General features: G+C 40.0%; 1 protein-coding gene across 13 annotated transcripts in view; it reads left to right on the top strand.

The window, feature by feature from the left end:
- The window catches only part of NEO1 (neogenin 1), a 258,499-nt gene that overhangs the window by 81,914 nt on the left and 154,163 nt on the right, over positions 1–22,422 (top strand). For all 13 annotated transcript variants that reach the window (XR_004973933.1, XM_036348445.1, XM_036348476.1 and 10 more), the window contains one exon: positions 17,405–17,541. Coding sequence is in view for 12 of the 13 variants with exons in the window: in XM_036348445.1 (XP_036204338.1) it covers positions 17,405–17,541 (137 nt within the window). In the remaining variant the exon portion in view is untranslated. The remainder of the gene's footprint in view (positions 1–17,404; positions 17,542–22,422) is intronic.

Genomic DNA, 22,422 nt, shown 5'->3' on the forward strand with positions numbered 1-22,422 from the left:
AAATTATTACATTACTAGAGGCTTGGTACATGAAATTTGTGCACTGGGGGAGGGCAGGTCCTTCAGCCCGGCCTGCACTCTCTCACAGTCTGGGACCCCTTGGGGGATGTCCACCTGCCGGCTTGTGGCTGGATGGCCTTCTGCTGCTGCATGGCCTTCTGCTTGAGCTTCAGCAGCTGCTGCAATGGGCACGGGCTGGGCCACCATGGTCTGTCCTGCGAACACTATCGAGTAGGTGAGTGAAGCGTGGAGGCAGGCTCACCCTGAATTCCCTATGCTTCCCTGAGTCACTGAGTTGTTCAGACTGTCTGCCTTCTATAGAGAATGGCACCAGGATCGGGCCTAAGTCAGCAGTCCGACATCCCTCTCGCAGTCTGGGACCCCTCAGGGGATGTAGCAGTGTGCCAAATGGCAGGCAGCCAGGGAGGAGCTCATAACGGGGCTGGGCGCCATGCCACTCGTGCTCATCCTGGCCCGCTGTGCCTACTGTCATCGCTCAGTAGTGCTGCCGTGGAGTTGGGATAGGCTCCCGCTGTGGCAGCTGCGCTCACCAGCCATGAGCCCGGCTTCTGGCTGAGTGGCACTCCCTCTGTGGGAGCGCACTGACCACCAGGGGGCAGCTCCTGCATTGAGCGTCTGACCCCTGGTGGTCAGTACGCATCATAGCGACGGGTCGTTCTGCCGTTAACGGTTACTTAGGCTTTTATTATATAGATTTCCAGTCTTCACTAACCTGAGACTTATCACTCTCATATGCATTTTGTTGATAATAGTTTTTTCCTTTACACAAACAGTAAAAGAAAATGTATTTCTCCATTGTATGTTCTTGCCTCCTTTGTCAAATATTAATTGAGCATAATGGCTTAGGTCAATTTCTGGGTTCTCTGTTCTGTTCCATTGGTCTATATGCAGACTGATGCAGCCACTGTGGAAGACAGTATGGAGTTTCCTCAAAAAGTTAAAAATGGATCTCCCATTTGACCCAGTAATCCCACTTCTAGGACTATATCCCAAGAAACCTGAAACACCAATCAGAAAGGATATATGCCCCCCTATGTTCATAGCAGCACAATTTACAATAGCTAAGATTTGGAAACAATCTAAGCATCCATCAGCAGATGAGTGGATTAAAAAACTGTGGTACATCTACACAGTGGAATACTATGCTGCTGTAAAAAGGAAGGAACATTTACCATTTGCAGCAGCATGGATGGAACTGGAGATCATTATGCTAAGTGAAATAAGCCAGTCAGAGAAAGATAAATATCACATGATCTCACTCTTATGTGGGATATAATGATCAACAAAATTTGATGAACAAGAATAGATCCAGAGACAAATGGCAGGGGAAGTGGGGAGGGTAGAGAGCAACCAAAGGACTTGTATGCATGCATATTAGCTTAACCAATGGACACAGACACCAGGGCGGTGGGGGCTTGCCCGGTGTGGGAATGGTTGGGGGGTTGGGGAGGGGGAGTCATGCGGGAAAAAAGGACACATATGTAAAACTTTAGACAATAAATAAAAGAAAATAAATGTATTTCTCATCCTTTTTTTGCCTTTTAAAATATTACCAGCCTTCTATGATAACAAATTCTTCATCTTCTACAAAAGACTTTTGTGTTAACATCAACTACCGAAGGGGTCCTCAAACTATGGCCTGCGTGCCACATGCAAATACAAATATTGTATTTGTTCCCGTTTTGTTTTTTTACTTCAAAATAAGATATGTGCAGTGTGCATAGGAATTTGTATAGTCCGGCCCTCCAACGGTCTGAGGGACAGTGAACTGGCCCCCTGTTTAAAAAGTTTGAGGACCCCTGAACCACCGGGTCATCCATCTCATCTCCCTCATTACTTCCTATGGTCTGGATACTTTCCTCAGTTGTATTCTGATAAGAGAACTGAGGTGGTGCTGGTGCTGGTGGTGGTTAGGTATGTTTTGTTTCCAAAACAAGTTATCTCATGCATTGTAGGATGAGATACGTGTAGGAACGATGTAGGTAACATCGTTCACCTCTACCCACTCGATGCCAGTAGCACTCCTAAGTTGTGACAACCCAGATTGTTTCTAGATACTGACAGATGTCTCTTGGGAGACAAAATTGTCCCCAGTTGTGGACCACTGTTCTAGAGCAATGCTGTCCAATAGAAATATGATGCAGGCCACATTATCTAGCTTAAAATTTTCTGGTAGCTGCATTAAAGGAGTAAGAACTACACGTGCACTACTAAATACAATAATAAGTTATGCAGTGTACAGTTAAAGTACAGTGTAGTTCTCCTAAAACAATAAAGTTTGTGTTCAGTGCTGCTTCTACATTTAAATGGAAATTAAATAAAATTTAAAAATGTAGTTATTCAGTCATTCTAGCCACATTTTCAAGTGTCAGTAGCCACATGTGGCTAGTGCTATTGAATTGGATAGAGCAGGTCTAGAGTTTGTCAATTTAGTAATCCAAAGTAAGCAGACATTCTTAATTTGTGTAGTTCAGTAACCAAAACATGGAAAGGAAGATACGTCTAGGCAGCTTGGTATTCAGCCTTCAGCAATCAGTGAAGATAGAATTACAATCATATTATTTCTCACATGTTCCATTAGCAAAGCTGATGGGGTCATCTTCAATATCACCTGATTTGTTTCTTAATACCCATCCAGTCACAGCTTCTTCTGCCTATATTTTACATCTTTCTTCTCATTTCCCAGCTAACTATTATGCAAAGAATTTATAAGAATTCCAGGGAATTTTTTAAACTTATGCGAACAAACATAGAGAACATTAAAATAGGGGATAAAAATTTCAAGCTCTTAAAGAAGAAATTTTTATTGGCTACATGTTAGAATAAAATGTTTATCAGGAGTAGGAAAGCTGAAATAGATGATTTTAAAACTTTAACTTTATATCATAGATGGACATTCTAAAATATGTAAAATATAGGAATTTTCTTTCTTACATAAAAAATAAAAGTGAGGACTTGTATGATTCTCATTTGTTTATTAAGTAAATATTCAACAAATATTTATTGAATGCTGAATATGTTTGGCACTCTTCTAGGTACTGGGAATACAGCAGTAAACCAAATACAGTTTTTGCTCTTAAGGAGCTCATGTTCTAGCAGGGAAGAACAGATAATCATATAAGCATAAATTTTCATTTTATAGTAAGTATTATGAAGAATATTATGACAAAGCATGTCATAGATGCCAAGAGAGATACATGTGGGATTACTATTTTATACAGTGTATTAGTGAATTGTTCTCTAGTAGAATGACACTCAGACTGAGGTCTAGGTGGGTCAGGGGTATAGAAATCATGGTAAGAATGTTACATATCTTCCTTTTATGTTCTATCAAATTGTTACTTTGGATTTTAATCAAAGATATTTCTGAGAAAAAATGTTTTTAAATTAAATTAAATGTGGATATATCATTGCTAGTAATATTCCTCTGAGTTTTAAGGATAAATCAGGAAACTTTTAAGATTGAGTAGACTGGGGAGAACCAAGATGGCGGCATAGGTTAACGCCGGAGTTTGCTGCTTTGAACAACTACTTCAAAAGTGAAACCAAAAAACGGAAGGGACATCACCCAGAACCACAGGAACGCCGGCTGAGTGGAAGTCCTACAACTAGGAGGAAAGAGAAACGCATACGGACACTCAGAGGAGGCGCAGTGCTGAAGTCAAATTCTGAGGTGCGGAGTGCGCGCGGAGCGGGCTGGCGGCGGAGGGCACGGTTGGCGTTTTCAATCGGGAGGGAGTCGCAGACTCTGAGCTCCAGATCCGGGCGAGTCTTTAGGGACCCAGACTCAAACGGGAGAAGCGGGACTGTCTGGCTTCGGTCAGAGTGAGCGCAGCTTTCTCTCTGAGCTTTGCAGCGGGTGCTGGGACTCAGAGAGGCAGAGCCCCTGGGGACAGGACTGAGAGCCGCCATAACTGCTCTCTCCGGCCCACCCTGTTGATCCTGTGTGACCCTCCCCGCCCAAGCCCTGCACAGAGGCTTTTGCCGGATAGCCTCAGGCAAACGCCAGATTAGCACCTCCCTAGAGGACAGAAGTTCTCTCATTGCTGACACAGCTGATTCTCATAGCCACTTGGCCTGGAGGTCAAACCCTCCCTGGAATTAGCTACAACAATCAAGATTTAACTATAAGACTGCGAACAAAGACCACTAGGGGGTGCACCAAGAAAGCATAACAAAATGCGGAGACAAAGAAAGGACAAAATTGTCAATGGAAGATATAGAGTTCAGAACCACACTTTTAAGGTCTCTCAAGAACTGTTTAGAAGCCGCCGATAAACTTAATGAGATCTACAAGAAAACTAATGAGACCCTCGATCTTATATTGGGGAACCAACTAGAAATTAAGCATACACGGACTGAAATAACGAATATTATACAGACTCCCGACAGCAGACCAGAGGAGCATAAGAATCAAGTCAATGATTTGAAATGCGAGGAAGCAAAAAACACCCAACTGGAAAAGCAAAATGAAAAAAGAATCCAAAAATGCGAGGATAGTGTAAGGAGCCTCTGGGACAGCTTCAAGCGTACCAACATCAGAATTATAGGGGTGCCAGAAGATGAGAGAGAGCAAGATATTGAAAACCTATTTGAAGAAATAATGACAGAAAACTTCCCCCACCTGGTGAAAGAAATGGACTTACAGGTCCAAGAAGCGCGGAGAACCCCAAACAAAAGGAATCCAAAGAGGACCACACCAAGACACATCATCATTAAAATGCCAAGAGCAAAAGATAAAGAGAGAATCTTAAAAACAGCAAGAGAAAGAAACTCAGTTACCTACAAGGGAGTACCCATACGACTGTCAGCTGATTTCTCAACAGAAACTTTGCAGGCCAGAAGGGAGTGGCAAGAAATATTCAAAGTGATGAATACCAAGAACCTACAACCAAGATTACTTTATCCAGCAAAGCTATCATTCAGAATTGAAGGTCAGATAAAGAGCTTCACAGATAAGGAAAAGCTAAAGGAGTTCATCACCACCAAACCAGGATTATATGAAATGCTGAAAGGTATCCTTTAAGAAGAGGAAGAGGAAGAAAAAGGTAAAGATACAAATTATGAACAACAAATATGCATCTATCAACAAGTGAATCTAAGAATCAAGTGAATAAATAATCTGATGAACAGAATGAACTGTTGATTATAATAGAATCAGGGACATAGAAAGGGAATGGACTGACCATTCCTGGGGGGGAAAGGCGTGTGGGAGATGCGGGAAGAGACTGGACAAAAATCGTGCACCTATGGATGAGGACAGTGGGTGGGGAGTGAGGGTGGAGGGTGGGGCGGGAACTGGGAGGAGGGGAGTTATGGGGGGAAAAAAAAGAGGAACAAATGTAATAATCTGAACAATAAAGATTTAATTTAAAAAAAAAAAAGATTGAGTAGACTGTTCTACTTTGATTTCTCTGGGCTTCTTCATACTTGGGTTATGTGGTAGAAAAGTCTGAGAAAGCATTGCTTTGATATATCACTTTCTCAGAAAGTTTCAGAAGAATGTAAGAGTAGGACACCTGATGATGTTCATGTTGCTATTTCCACTGTGTTGGTAGCACAGTGCTTGGCATATAACAGGGTAGGGAGAGTGGTGACCAATATATTTTGGTTGAATGCTTGAATGTAATATAAAAAAAATATCAATAGGTGAATGGAATACAAAATTGCGTCAAGTTACACATAAGTAATTACTCAAAATGTCTTTGTTTGAGCTAGAACAGGGGTGGGCAAACTTTTTGACTCGAGGGCCACAATGGGTTCTTAAACTGGACCAGAGGGCCGGAACAAAAGCATGGATGGAGTGTTTGTGTGAACTAATATAAATTCAAAGTAAACATCATTACATAAAAGGGTACTGTCTTTTTTTTCAATAGTTTTATTCATTTCAAATGGGCCGGGTCCGGCCTGCGGGCCGTAGTTTGCCCACGGCTGAGCTAGAACGTTATAATATCTTACATTATTAAACATCTTTGAAAATGAGTATTTTAAAACATTGCCTGCCAGGGCTGACTGGCAGACCCTGAGCAACAGATGAATGATTACTCTGATACACGTTTTTGTGAAAGAGAGGCTAAGGGGCTGTTTTCCTTTAGGAGCAAAAAGCCCTATTCGCCTGCCTCCTTAGGCTTTTATTGTCACAACAGCTTGAACTAAAATTAACCTCTGGATACAATCAGTAGGGTAAGTATCCTATAAAAAGCACATGCTTCTACAAGGTTGGGTCTAAAAGACTAAACAGAGATTTTAGCAAAACACCTGGGGGTTCGGACTAGTTTGGAAAAGTCAAGGCAGGGGCAGCCGCCTTTGGCAGGGTCCTCCTAAAGGCCCCTGACCTTTCGGAGATTCCTCCTTACAGACTTTCCAACCAAGTACTGTGCTTCCCCACAATTAACCACTGCTTTTATAAATGTCTTAAAAATTGGTAATATTTACTTAATCTTTTGCTTAAATTTGTTCAGATTCAAACCAAACATAGCTATTGAAGAGTGGTGATGATGGTGGAAATGAATCCCATTCATTGATTGAGTAGTTTTATTTTAAAGGGAAAGAATCCAGAAAATACAAATGCTAAAGTGCAAGGTGACAGATAGCAAAATGTAATTTAGTAATCAAATAAAATTATGTTTTATTGGAATGATAGATCAGAACCCAGCCACAAAGTAACAGGTTATAGTTATAAAAATGCTTAATGTTATTAAAACAACTTGTTTAAAAATCAAGTTGAGGACTCCTTTTTTAGGTAGATGGAGTAGTGTATTTTTCCTATTCTTCCAGCTAAGTACAACTAAAAACTATGGCAATTATATGTACAGCAAACATAATAAGACTCTGAAAGGTGGAGAGAGGAAGATTGACTGGTTAGGGACTTTGGCACCCAAGGAACAACTTAATGGTGAGTTCCCTGAGGTTTGGTTGTTTTTTTTTCCCCCCCTCATATATAGCAACTTGAGCTAAAGAAGCTGACAACCTGGAAACACCAACAGGCACATACAAAAAAAAAACAACAAAAAAAAACTCTAACAGAGTTTGCTCTCTATAGCTAGAGGACAAAGAAAAGGGCTGCCTAGCAAGACCAAAATTGTTAGACTATAATCACTCCTACTCCAGCCCAACACCATAGAAGAAACTGGACCTACCTTCATCATGCCAGCAAGGGCCAAGTGGGAAGACTCGATTCCCACCTTTGCCAGGTTGTAATGAGGTCCCTCACCCTCCCTCCTGTATGATAAGAGAGGCTAAGTAGGGAGCCAAGACTTTCATTCCAACAGGCAATATCAGTGCCAACCATATGGGAGAGCCAGGACTTTTGTCTGATCCACAGTAAGAAACACCTCCTTTCCCCCCTTGGGTAGTATCAGAGGAGGCCTAGTGGAGAGTCTGAACTTTTCATTACCATGTAGTATGGAGCTCCATGCCCCCATCCTCCTGGTGTCTGGATGCCATGTGGGGAATAGTAAGGAGGCACTTTTGCTGTACCCAGCTAAGTGGGTAGTATCAGTGGAAACATAGTGGGGAGCCAGGACTCCCAACCCTGCTAAGGAGTAATGAGGAGAGCCCGCCACCCCTCTCAGGAATTAATACAGTGGGGAACCTGGACTTCTGCCTCCACCTGATAGTGATGAGGTGGCATCTCTCCCTTTTTCTGCTGGAGTGGTATCAGAAGAAGCCAGCTAAAACCAAAGACTTGATACCCCAAATATACAGATTTCAATAGAAAATCACTCATCAGACAAAGAATCAGGAAATCTCAAATGAGAAAAGACAATCAATAGATGCCAACATAGAGTTGATAGGTTTTAGAATTATCTGACGAAGATTTTAAAGCAATCATGAAAATACTTCAGTGAGCAATTATGAATGCACTTCAAACAAATGAAAACAGAATATAACATCTCAGTGAAGAAATAGAAAGTCTCCTCAAAGGAATGGAAGATTGAAAGAAAAACCATGTGGCTAAATATGAACCTAGAGAATAACCAAAATAAAAATAAAAAACCTCAGTGGATGGGCTTAGCAGCAGACTGCATAGGACAGAGGAACGAGTAAGTGCCCTAGAAAAAGAAAGAAGACACAGTTGATCAGTATTGGGACTAAAATATGTGATGCCATTACAGACCCTGGAAACATCAAAAGAATAATTAGGGAATACTATAAATAACTATACACATGTAAATTTGACAACTTGAACAAAATAAACAATTTCCTCAAAAATACAAGTTACCATATCTGACCCATCTATATGTATAATATGCTAAGTGTCCGACCAGTCGCCATGATGCACACTGGCCATTTACAGAGAAAGCACTGCAGACCTGGTGCCCACAAAGCAACACTCGGCTTCCCCCAAGTAGGACACAGGCCCCGTTATCATCCCAGAGCGACACCCCACCAAATCACAGCCGATGTTGTCGAGAACCCATGGTGCAAAATGCAGCCCACAGCCCAGCCCAGAAACGGTCGCTGTGGGTGCCAGGTAATGATGTCACATAGCAATGCCTGGCTTCCTCTCAGTAGCAGCTAGCCTCCTTGGAGTTTCTTCAGCCTGGGAGTACAGCCTGCTTTATAGCCAGGTGCAAACATTTTACACTTTAACCAAATGTCTGTGAAGCGTTTTCCTGTGCCTCATCTCATTTGATCCTCACAGAAGTCCTAGAGTAGGTAGATAGGAGACTGGATGGAATCCTATTTTCTTTTCATTAGTTGGAAAACAAGAGATTTAGAAAGCTTAGAAACTTGACCCAACTGAAAAGAAGTAAGAAATGGTGGACCTTGAAAATAACTTCAGGTTTTCTCACTGTGCAGAATATAGTCAAACACTGCTGCAGTTAAATATTTTACCCTTTGTTCTCCCTGCATGATCTACAATAATAATCTGCTTCATGTTGATATTTACTGCTGTGTTGCTGACAATTACCTGAAAGAGAAGTGGGGTGCTTCATTGGGCTGGAAAAAGTTTAGCTACATCAGAAAGCAGGTCTAATTAAGCAAGTTTATCCTATCTAATAAAGCAGCGGTTCTCAACCCTTTGGGGGTCGAACGATCCTTTCACAGGGGTTGCCTAAGACCATCGGAAAACACATATATAATTACATATTGTTTTTGTGATTAATCACTATGCTTTAATTATGTTCAATTTGTAACAATGAAAATACATCCTGCATATCAGATATTTACATTACGATTCATAACAGTAGCAAAGTTACAGTTATGAAGTAGCAACGAAAATAATTTTATGGTTGGGGGTCACCACAACATGAGGAACTGTATTAAAGGGTCGCGGCATTAGGAAGGTTGAGAACCAGTGTAATAAAGAGGGAATATGCTAATTGAACCTCATGCTGTCACAAAGATGGTGGTGCCCATAGCCAATAAGGAGGGAATATGTGAATTGACTGCCCCACCCTCAAAGATGGCGGCACCCCCAGCCAATGAGGAAAGAATATGCTAATTGACTGCCCCGCCCTCAAAGATGGCGGCGCCCACAGCCACAAGATGGCAGCATCCAGCCCCCTCAGCTCTGCTGGGGCAGCAGGTGAGTGGCAAGGCTGGGCCTGCCCCACGCGCCTGCCTTCGTAATCCCCCAGTCCTCTCAGCCCCCAGCTGCCCACGGCCGGCCCAAGGCTCAAGTAACCAGGGCCAACTGAGTCTTGCGCTGCCAGCAGTGGCAGCAGCAGAGGTGTGATGGGGGTGTCGCCTTCCCCTGATCTCCTCCCATCCCTGAGGGCTCCTGGACTCTGAGAGGGGGCAGGCTGGGCTGAGAGACCCCCCTCCAGTGCATGAATTTTCATATGTATATCTCATACACACACACACACACACACACACACACATCCATATAAAAAGCTCTCACTGGCACCAATCGCATGCATGTGTTTTCATCTGTCATTGTCTATAGTGAATTTGGTTGACACTTTTGTAGGGAATGGGCAAATAGTGACATTAAAATATTTCTTCTAATTTCCTTTCGATGTGCACGAATTTGTGCACTGGGCCTCTACTATGAAATAAATAATATAAATAGCCCTCTAAACTGTTAAGGAGAATGAATTTGTAATTTTAAAACTCCCCCCAAAAGAAGTCTCCAGGCCCAGGTAGTTTTACCAGAGAATTCTACCATTTTAGTAATATTTAACAGCAATTCCGCACAATCTCTCCAGAAAATAGAAGAGGAATTAAAACTAGTATTACTCAAATATCAAAACTAAACAAAGATAGTACAGAAAAGGAAAACTATACAATATATGAATACAAAAATAAAAATTCTTAAAATATTAGCAAATAGAACTCAGCAATATGTAAAAAGTCATGTATATAGTGACCAAGTAGGGTTTATTTCAGGGATGCAAGACTGGCTTAGTATTCCAAAATCAATGTAATTTACCACATTAACAAACTAAAGAAAAAACCTATATAATCAAATTAATCAATGGAGAAAAAGCATTTGACAAAATTCTGCACTTGTGTTATTTTTAAAACCCTCGGAGAAATAACTTAAGAACATCGAAAAAAAGAATCTACAGCTAACATTATGCTTAATGGTGATGAAAGATAGTATTTCCCCCTTAGGACCAGTTAAAGGAGGTCACTATCATAGTGCTCAAAGTTTTAGCCAGTTTCGATTTTCAGATGGAATATTTGTCTACATAGAAAATCCCAAGAAATCCACACAAAAAAACCACCTCTTAGAACTAAGACATAGTTCAACAAGGTTGCAAGATAGAAGATATATATATATATATATATATATATATATATATATATATAATATTTTTATATATAAAGAAGATAAATATAAAAATTATTTGTATTCTATGTACTAGCATTGAACATATGTGAACACTGACATTACAAATACAATATTATTTACATTCACTCACAAAAAACTGAAATAATTAGGGTTAAATCTAACAAAACCTGTTAGGTTTGTATGCTAAAAACTATAAAATGGTAATGAGAGAAATCAAAGATCTAAATAAATGGAGAGACATACTGTGTCCATGGATTGGAAAATTCAACAGAGTCAAGATGTCAATTCTCTCCAAATTGATATACAGATTAACTCAATTCCAGCAAGATTTTCTGTATATGTAGACAAGATCATTATTATTATTATTTCCTTTTGTTAATCCTTATCTGAGGACATTTTTTCCATTGCTTTTCAGAGAGAGTGGAAGGAAGGGAAGGATGGAGGGGAGAAAGAGAGAGAAACATTGAAGTGAGATAGATACATCAACTGGTTGCCTCCCACACTCACCTGACCAGGGTGGAGAGCAAAACTGCAACCAGGTACATGCCATTGCTTGGGAATTGAACCTGTGACCCTTCTGTGCTCGGGCCGATGCTCTAACCGCTGAGCCACTCTGGTGAGGGCAAGATTATTCTAAAATTTATATGGAAAAGTAAAGGAACTGGAATATCTTAAATATTTTTTTAAATGAAAAGACTCAGTCTACCTGATTTCAAAACTTATTGTATAACTACAATAATCAAGATTGTATAGTATTGATGACTAGATAGATGCATATATCAGTGAAACAGAATAGGGAATCCAAATGTAGACCCACATAAAAATGCCCAGTTAAATTTTGACAGAGATGCAAAAGCAGTACAGTGGAGGAAAGATTGCCTTTTCAACAAGTGGTACTGCCGCTATTGGACACTCATCCATAGGAAAATAAAATAAAATAATAATAATAATATAGTACTCAACCTACGTCTCACATCTCATAAAAGATTAACTCAAAATGGATCATAGAACCAAATGTAAAATGCAAAATGAAATTTTAGAAAGGAAACAAAATCAGGATCTAGGGCTAGGCAGAGTTCTTAGATTTGAACCAAAAGTACAATTGATAAAGGAAAAATTGAAAATTAGATTTCATCAAAATTAAAAACTTTTGTTCCATGAAAGACCCTGTTAAGATGAAGAAAAGATAAACTACTGATTGAGAGAAAATATTTGCAAGCCTCATCTCCAAAAAAGAACTAGTATCTAAAATATATAAAAGATCTCTCAAAATTCAACCTTAAAAAAATGCATACCATCTAATTACACCATGGGCAAAGGCATGAATAGATTTTTTATCGAAAAAGATATATAGTGGTAAATAAGCACAAGGAAAATTGTGTGACATTATTAGCCATCAGGGAAATGCAAATTAAAACCACAAGATATCACTACATACATATCAGAATAGCTAAAAATTTTTTAAAAAGTGATAACACATGCTGTGGAGAAGCAGGATCACTCTGACTTTGCTGATGGGAATTTGAAATGGTACAGCCACTCTGAAAAACTGATGGGCAGTTTCTTAAAACACTTAATATATGAAGGCCTGAGAGGGGTGGGTGCGGGATTGAGGGGGTCAATGGGAGGAAAAAGGGAGACATCTGTAATACTTTCAACAATAAAAATAAATTTTAAAAAAGAAGGGAGCTGTCATCATAAACAGCTATAGTTTGATATGACTTCAGTGTGATGGACACGGGGGAACCCAGCAAGGCCCCTCCAGAGGACTTTGATGAAAGTCCTCTGTCCATTGTTAAAGATAGCCCAGCAAACATTTGTTTAGCAAACATTTGCTTTTCATCTCCATATAAATTGCCTTCCTCCCCTTTGGAGTTCCAAACCTGGACCTCCTCTGTTCTTTATCCTTAGCGCAAACCCCAAATTGTCCAAATTGTCTCTGGTTCCCATATTCTTATGGAACCCTGTATGTACATATGCAATAAACTTGGTTGTTTTCTCATATTAAAAAAATAACACTTTAAATGTGCAACTGCCATATGACCTGATATTGACACTCTTGGGTTTTTATCCTATAGAAATGAATTTACATTCACATGGAAACCTGTCCATTTATATTTTTAGTGATTTTATTCATAACTAACTCAAAACCACCCAGATATCCTTCATTGAATGAATGGTTAAATAAATTATGGTATCTCCATACTGTGGAATTACTGCTAAGCAATAAAAGGAATGAAACATTGATCTGTACCACAACCTGGATGAATTTTGAGAGAACTATGCTGAGTTAACAAAGCCAGTCCCCAAAGGTTACATACTGTGTGATTCTACAGGGTGTCCCCCCAAAATGTATACACTTTAACAGCTGATAGCTCAGTTTTGAAAATGAAATGTTTTTTTAATAAACACTGTCTTTATAATTATTCAATGTGTATGTATACACTGGTTGGGACACCCTATATTTAAATAACATTCTACTAAAATGGAGAACAGATTAGTGGTTGCCAGGAGTTAAGGAGGAGGTGAGAGTGGGAAGGAAGTGGATGAGGGTATAAAAGAGCAATATAAGGCAGTGGTGATGGAAGTGTCAGTATTTGGTTGACATACACTACTATAGATTTATAAGATGTTATCACTGGGGGAAACCGGGTAAAGGGCACATGGTGTATTTCTGGATTATTTCTTAGAACTGCATCTGAATCTATAGTTACCTCAAAGTAAAAGGTTTAAAGAAAAAAAAGACAATAAATTTTGTGCCAGAGTATATATATGACTTACATACTCTTCCTGTCCTGCTGTTTCAGATTCTAAGAAGTCCTTTTGTGCTCTAAATCTTATCAGTGTCCATCCTTTGTAGCACTTTTATGAATTTTCCCCCAAAATTTTCCTCTCCATTGGCTCCTTCTCTTTTGCCTCTAAATGGCTTACCTCTCCCATTCAAATAACAACACACACACACAAAAAAACCCTAAGTTATAAACAAGCAGTTTTCCCTCCACACTTACTGCCCCGACCTTAAGAGTCTCCTTTGACACATGTTTCTTCCTCAGCTTCTCTTTCCAGTTCATTTATCTACAAGTTCTGTCATTTTACCTCCTTTCAAGATACTGTTAAGTGTCCCTTCAATTACTGTAGTCACCTTGTAACTTTTCATCCCAGCATGTACTCTGGCCTCATTCCAAATGCATCTTCCTGCCAAACCAGTCTTTTCAGTGCTTAAACTCACCACATCACTGGCAACTCCCCAGCCACTTTTTAAAATGTTCCATGGATTTATACCGTTTCTACATTAAGGACTCAATTTTTTTTTTTAAATCCTGACACAAGGATATGTGCTGTTTTTATGTTTTGTTTTGTTTTTAATTTGAGAGAGAGAGAGAGAGAGAGAGAGAGAGAGAAAGAGAAATATCCATGTGAGAGAGAAACATTGATCAGTTGCCCCTCATATGCTCCCCAATCGGGGATTGAATCCACAACCTAGGTATGTGCTCTGACCAGAAATCGAACCCACAAACTTTTTGGTATACGAGATAATGCTCCAACCAATTGAGCCACTTTGCCGGGACGGGACTCGGATTCTTAAAATGGCTTTCAAAACCTTGTGTGGTCTGCTTCATTCTCATCTCTCTCTCTCTCTCTCTCTCTCTCTCTCTCTCTCTCTCTCTCTCTCTCTCTCTTTTCTCTTATTATACCTGCCACATTGTTTATTTTCAGATCCCCAAATGCATTGTGATCCTTTCTGCCCCAGTTCCTTTGCAGGGGCTAGTCTTCCTTCTGAAATCTTTGCTCCCCTGATTATGTTAGCTCCTACTCATTTTTCAGATCTCAGCCCCAAGGGTTACTGTGGTCAGGGAAACCTCTCTATTCTAATTTCTTGTTAGGTTCTTTTGATACAGCACCATGTAGAATTATTTTTTATTTCTGTCTTTCCCACTGAGTTGCATGATAGCATTGATTGCGTTCTTGCTTACTGCTGCATCCCTAGCTGCTACTTGACACACACAGGTACACCAATAAATGTGTTAACCTAATGCATAAGTCCCTCTCCTTACTTTCAGCATCTAACATTATTAAAGAAGTCATTACTTTTTGCCTTCTCTTTACCCCTGTCGTTACTGCCATAGTTTATCTCTTTTTAATTCTGAACCATTAAAATAACTTTACAATAAACTTCCTGCTTCTAGTTTTTCCCCCACTCCTCTTGTTTCTTCACTAAATCTGATCATATTAGTCATCTTCTAAAGGCCTTCCCACTTGGCCAAAAAGTAGGTCTCCTTAGCACACCAAGCTCTCCTAAACTGACCCTGGCTACTCAGTCTCTCTCTCTCTCTCTCTCTCTCTCTCTCTCTCTCTCTCTCTCTCTCTCTCTCTCTCTCTGCCCCTCCTTCCTTCCCTCCCCATCCCCACCCCTTATGTTCAGCCACACTCAAATTGGGTCCACTGACAAAGCATACTTTTCACATATTTTTTTCTTTTGCTGCATTTTTGAAAATTGGAGTTGTAAAGGCTTGATTGCCATTTTACTCTTAGCCATCATACAGTTTTGTGAACAAGTTAAAGATGTTCTTCCTCTCAGACTTCTTTCAAGGGGAGTAAAATCAACTCCATTAAGAAAGATTGACTTCTGCTGTACTGGCACTCAGTTATGGCAAATGTGAGGGATAACAAGTATTAGGAATATTTTTAGGGTAATTATTAGAGATCAATACTGTCTTGATTTCAAAGGAAGCATACCAACTTAGGGTTTCAGATTATGTTCCTCTCAGCTGAGTGTTATATGTATGTATTGCTGATTTCCCATTTGTGTACGTTATTTCTGTTTTCGAAGCTTAGTAGTGATTTTGTCCAAGGATGAAGTACAATGTTTTTAATTTTTTCTCACCTATTTTGCCCCAGTAATTCTTGCTCTATTTCATTTTAAATTGTCTTACTTCTTTGCCCCATTACATAAAGTTGGGATTTGAGGGCATAATTAAGATATTTCTAATAGGAAGGCACCTTAATAAGGTTTAATAATGACCTTGCTGGGTATTTCTTAGAGAAGTTATGAAACCTGATTTTGGTTTTCCTCTTTCTTTGTCCAGAAACTTAATCTTGTTTATCAGATTCAGGAAGACCAAATACCCAAACTCACAGGGTACTGAAATTTAAGCCAGAATCACACTTCACTTAGGATGAGAATTATAAATGTGGCACAGACTGAATAGTCATTCCCTCTGACTTCTTTTTCCCATCAGGAATTCTATATGAAAAGCCAAATGATCAGAACATGTCTGAGCATAGATACAGACAAAAAAATGTAACTATATTAATATTTGAGAGAAAAATTTGTCTGTGAAAACCAGTGTAGATGTAAAACCTCAAAATAAAAATAAAATTGTAACCTCCAAAGTCTTCAAATGAACTAAACTAGTTCACTTTATTAAAATTTGATAATATTGATTTGTGATTTCTTTCTTGATGTTATAGGATTGTTTTACTTTCTCTTCATTCTCTTTAAATAGACTTAAATCACATGGTAGAGTTGGGTTGGTAATGATCAGCATTCTTGTGAATAATGGCATAATGGTGGCTGATTCATGCCCAGGCACCACACCCAGGAAGCTGCTCTCTGGCAGCTGCCCTTCTCTCTCCCTTCCCTTCCTTTCCCTTCTCTTCCTCTTTCCTTCCTGTCCTATCAAAGCCACCATAGGAAACTTTCAGTAGGCACTGAGACCCCCTGACTTACTGTTTCTGACCTGACATTTTGCCTTCTCTATTAGTTATCTCAATGGCCATAGCTGGGGTGGAGTAACTCTCAGGTTGATTCCAGACTTCAAAATTACATAATTTGTGCTCTAGCCACTTTGGCTCAGTGGATCGAGGTTGGCCCACTAACTAAAGGGTTGCGGATTCAACCCTTCCTGTCAAGGGCACATACCTCAGTTGTAGGCTCAATCCCCACCCTGGTTGGGGCTTGGGTTGGAGGCAACCAATCGATGTGTATCTCTCATATTGATGTTTCTCTCTCTCTGTCTACCCCCTCCCTTCCACTCTCTCTCAGAATTAATGGGAAAATATCATCAGGTGAGGATTAACAACAACAAAAATTACATAATTTGCAAAATAATAAAAACCAAAGCTGGGCAGAGTAGGGAGGCAAGGATATACTGTGGGTAGTGGAATCGGTCACAAAAGTGGTATCCCTTTGGGAATAATTAGAAGTGTCAGAGATAATTTATTATCACATCCTGATTTGCATTCGTGATATTTATGCATGAAAAAAATGAGGAAAGCAAATTGTACTAAATTAAATTCTGATAATTTTATGTAGTCTCTGTCCATCTAAAGCAGGGATGGGGAACGTCTGGCCTCTAGGCCGTATAAGACCCACAAAATCATTTGCTCTGGCCCTGCCAAGACATTAGAGGTGAGTTAATTGAATGTTTGACCAAATTTAGCCGCTAGTTTTTAAGTTGATAATTTTGTATGGCCCTTGAATGATGTTATAAATATCCAGATGAACCTTGGTAGAAAAAAGGTTATATCTAAAGCCATATAAATAATAATACTGCTTAAATGTTTTCTCTGTTTTATGTGAAGAATTTCTCATATTCCTAGTTTTAAAATGTATCAAATTTTTTTATGCAGCTCTGAAAGATTGGTATTGCTGGCAGGTGGTAGCCTGGAGATCAGTGATATGACTAAGGACGATGCTGGGACTTATTTTTGTGTAGCTGATAATGGAAATGAAACAATTGAAGCTCAAGCAGAGCTTACAGTACAAGGTATGTCATTATTTCCTGTATAAATAAAAAGCCTTTGTACCTTATGGGTTTGCCAATTTTTTAACATTAATGTGGGAAGGGCAGCACAACAAAATAGTTAAAAGTCTGAACTTTAAACCAGACTGCTTGAGTTCAAATTCTGGGTGTTATATACCCTGGTTGTATAACTATAGGAAATTTACTCAACTTCTGTGAGCCTCATTTTCCTCATCTGTAAAATGGAGATAATAAGAGTACTTACCTCATTGAGGCTCTTTTGAGGATTGAAAGACTTAGTGTTTGTAAAACTTCAAGAATAGTGACTAGAATATGGTGAGAGCTTGAAGTTATTATGCATGGTAGTAGTGTGGCTATCTGGATAGATTAGTTTACTTTTCTTGTCTCACAATGCTTTTTCATAAAAAAACTACTTTCCTAAGCACTGGTATTCCCTCCTTTCAGATGAATAGATCACCTAGGACAGACAGTGCATGTGGCTCTCAGTAACATGGTCATCTGTTTGATGATTTCTTTCTTTCTGCTCAACCAACGTTGAGCATCACATTATCTCCCTTTGTAGGTTCTCTGATTTAGAAGTCAGATAAATTGAACCTGGCATGTACGCATAATCTCTTCTTTATCCCATTTTCCTTGTCTCATATGGAAATGTAGCCTCAGAAGAATGCTTGCTATCTCTCCTATGATTTGTCTGCACCCTCATTTGTCTTTGTTCTAAATAAAAATCTTTAAGACCTTCTACATTTCTTTCAGGGAAATCCAACAGCACTTGGATATGTAGAAGTATATATTGGTTCATGATATTCATCTTCAACTTGTCCCAAATTGTATTGTATTTGATAGACCACTTCCTGATCTATGTTTTGGAGTTGTTTCATATTTTATATAGAAGTGTTTCTTTTGATACATCTGAGGGTTTTAGTGTAGGCACATTTCTACTCTGTTTGTTACCAGAGGTCTCAAATATGTTTTTGGTAAGAATTAGAGAGCAGACTTTTTGGGGTTCTGTGCTGGACAAGGCAATAGCATGTTTATATTCTCTGTTGCTATTTGTGGGTGGATTCAATATCTCTGAAAATCGAAAGAGCAGGCCTTGGAGTTTACATAACTATTACCTCAGTGAGCTCACCATTACTCTTAACTAGATGAAAGGTTGGCTATAACCAGCTGTAAAATGGCTAGTTTATTTCTTTACTTCATGTGGTTGGGTTGGACATATAAAATATTAGTGAACTCTATCTTATTTGGTCTTTGTTACCTCCATTAGTAGATGTTTACTCTTTTTGTTTTTTCCAATAATGAGATTCTTGGCCTAACACTGTCTTCCATTTTTCTACCCATGCCTCAGTTTCCTCCAATGTAAAATACCTTGTTATTGGCCTCAAATGAGAGACATGGTGTCTGCCCTATACATTAATTGCATTTGTCCATGCGATTATTTCTACTGTTTTTTTTCTAAATAAATCTTTATTGTTCAGATTATTACAGTTGTTCCACTTTTTCCCCCCCATAGCCCCCCTCCACCCGGTTCCCACACCACCCTCTGCCCTTACCCCCCCCCCCCCAACTGTCCTCATCCATAGGTGTACGATTTTTGTCCAGTCTCTTCCTGTACCCCCGACATGCCTTTCCTCCCGAGAATTGTCAGTCCACTCCCTTTATATGCCCCTGATTCTATTATATTCACCAGTTTATTCTGTTCATCAGATTATTTATTCCCTGGATTTTTAGATTCACTTGTTGATAGATATGTATTTGTTCATAATTTTTATCTTTACTTTCTTCTTCTTCGTCCTCTTCTGAAAGAATACCTTCAGCATTTCATATAATACTGGTTTGGTGGTAATGAACTCCTTTAGCTTTTTCTTATCTATGAAGCTCTTTATCTGACCTTCAATTCTGAATGATAGCTTTGCTGGGTAAAGTAATCTTGGTTGTAGGTTCTTGCTATTCATCACTTTGAATATTTCTTGCCACTCCCTTCTGGCCTGCATTGTTTCTATTGAGAAATCAGCTGACATCTTATGGGTAAGCCCTTGTAGGTAACTGACTTTTTTTCTCTAGCTGCTTTTAAGATTCTATCTTTGTCTTTTGCTCTTGGCATTTTAATTATGATGTGTCTTGGTGTGGTCCTCTTTGGATTCCTTTTGTTTGGGGTTCTCTGCGCTTCCTGGACTTGTAAGTCTATTTCTTTCACCAGGTGGGGGAAGTTTCTGTCATTATTTCTTCAAATAGGTTGTCAATATCTTGCTCTCTCTCTTCTTCTGGCACCCCCATAATTCAGATGTTGGTATGCTTGAAGTTGCCCCAGAGGCTCCTTACACTATCTTCATATTTTTGGATTCTTTTTTCTTTTTGCTTTTCCGGTTGGGTGCTTTTTGCTTCTTTGTATTTCAAATCTTTGACTTGATTCTTGCGATCCTCTACTCTGCTATTGGATCTCTGTATATTATTTTTATTTCAGTCAGTGTATGCTTAATTTCTAGTTGCTCCTTTTTCATACCCTCAAGGGTCTCACTAGATTTATTGAGGGTCTCACTACATTTATCGGCGGTTTCTAGAAAATTCTTGAAAAACCTTATAACCATGGTTTTGAACTCTATACCCAGTAGTTTGATTTCCTCCATTTCTGTCATTTGTGACCTGTTTCTTTGTCTCCACATTTTGGCTGCTTCCCTGTATTGATAGAGTGGCTTTCTGTACTAGAAGTCCTATAGGGCCCAGGGGCTCAGCCTCCCCAATTACCTGAGGTGGACACTCTTGTTGCACCCCTTTGTGGGCTGTGTGCACAGTCCTGTTGTAGTTAAGCCTTGATTGTTGTTGGTATCACTGGGAGGAATTGACCTCCAGGCCAATTGGCTGTGAGAATCAGCTGTGTCTGCAGTGGGAGAACTTCTATGCTGGAGACACCCTTATGGGGCAAGACTTGCTTCAGTGGGGCTTTGGTACTCACTGATTCTGCCCCTTGAGTGTGTCCCTTATGGATCTGAGGAGTTGTAATCTGGATGGTCCCACTCTGACCACTGGGTACACTGGTCTTGGATCTCTAAGGAGGTGCTAATTTAGCCTCTGCCTGAGGCTACCCAGAAGGAGCTATGGAGAGATCTGCAGATTGCTCTTCTTTTTTGGGTATTTGGAGGTGCCTGGATGAGGCCCAGCTGTGAAGCAATGCAAGCTGCTGTGGGGCCTTGGGCCTTCTTTTGGATGTTCTGGATCTCTCTGACCCAGCTGCAGTTTGTTAGGTAATTTTAGATTGCAAAGGGCCAGGCCATTCATATGCGAAAGCTTCTGTGCACAGCTTGGGGGGGGCAGGTTCTCAGAATCAACAAGGTGGAGCAAACAGCTATGGCTGATCCTCAGTCCTACCGTAAGAGGCCCCAGGTCTCAGTGTCCCGCGGTAATCGCTGCAAGCACCTCTGAGAGAAAGCCGCCCTTGACTTCCACCCGATGCCAGACAGTCCAGTTTCTCCCCATATGAGTCTGGGTCCCCAGAGACTCACCAGGAACTGGAGTTCAGAGTAGTCCGGAGCTTGTGTCTCCCTCCCGATTGAAAAAGACAACCGCATCCTCAGTTGCCAGCCCTTTCCGCGTGCGCCTCCGTACCTCTGCACTTTATTTCCGCACCTCCTCTGAGTCTCAGTGTGCTTTTGTCTTTCCTTCTAGTTGTAGAATTTCCACTCAGCCAGCCTTCCTGTGGTTCTGGATGATGTCGGTTTTGTCTTTTAGTTCTAGTTTGTTTTTTTTGTTTTTTTTTAATTAAATCTTTATTGTTCAGATTATTACAGTTGTTCCTCTTTTTTCCCCCCATAACTCCCCTCCTCCCAGTTCCCGCCCCACCCCCCGCCCTCACTCCCCACCCACTGTCCTCATCCATAGGTGCACGATTTTTGTCCAGTCTCTTCCCGCATCTCCCACACCCCTTTTCCCCCCAAGAATAGTCAGTCCATTCCCTTTCTATGTCCCTGATTCTATTATAATCACCAGTTCATTCTGTTCATCAGATTATTTATTCACTTGATTCTTAGATTCACTTGTTGATAGATGCATATTTGTTGTTCATAATTTGTATCTTTACCTTTTTCTTCCTCTTCCTCTTCTTAAAGGGTACCTTTCAGCATTTCATATAATCCTGGTTTGGTGGTGTTGAACTCCTTTAACTTTTCCTTATCTGTGAAGCTCTTTATCTGACCTTCAATTCTGAATGATAGCTTTGCTGGATAAAGTAATCTTGGTTGTAGGTTCTTGGTATTCATCACTTTGAATATTTCTTGCCACTCCCTTCTGGCCTGCAAAGTTTCTGTTGAGAAATCAGCTGACAGTCATATGGGTATTCCCTTGTAGGTAACTGAGTTTCTTTCTCTTGCTGCTTTTAAGATTCTCTCTTTGTCTTTTGCTCTTGGCATTTTAATTATGATGTGTCTTGGTGTGGTCCTCTTTGGATTCCTTTTGTTTGGGGTTCTCCGCGCTTCTTGGACCTGTAAGTCCATTTCTTTCACCAGGTGGGGGAAGTTTTCTGTCATTATTTCTTCAAATAGGTTTTCAATATCTTGCTCTCTCTCATCTTCTGGCACCCCTATAATTCTGATGTTGGTACGCTTGAAGCTGTCCCAGAGGCTCCTTACACTATCCTCGCATTTTTGTATTCTTTTTTCATTCCGCCCCTCCGGTTGGGTGTTTTTTGCTTCCTCGCATTTCAAATCATTGACTTGATTCTTGCGCTCCTCTGGTCTGCTGTTGGGAGTCTGTATAATATTCATTACTTCAGTCCGTGTATGCTTAATTTCTAGTTGGTTCCCCATCATAACATCGAGGGTCTCATTAGTTTTCTTGTAGATCTCATTAAGTTTATCGGCGGCTTCTAAACAGTTCTTGAGAGACCTTAAA

The sequence above is a fragment of the Myotis myotis genome, unplaced genomic scaffold (genome assembly GCF_014108235.1).
Source record: "Myotis myotis isolate mMyoMyo1 unplaced genomic scaffold, mMyoMyo1.p scaffold_m19_p_1, whole genome shotgun sequence".
Classification (NCBI taxonomy): domain Eukaryota; kingdom Metazoa; phylum Chordata; class Mammalia; order Chiroptera; family Vespertilionidae; genus Myotis; species Myotis myotis.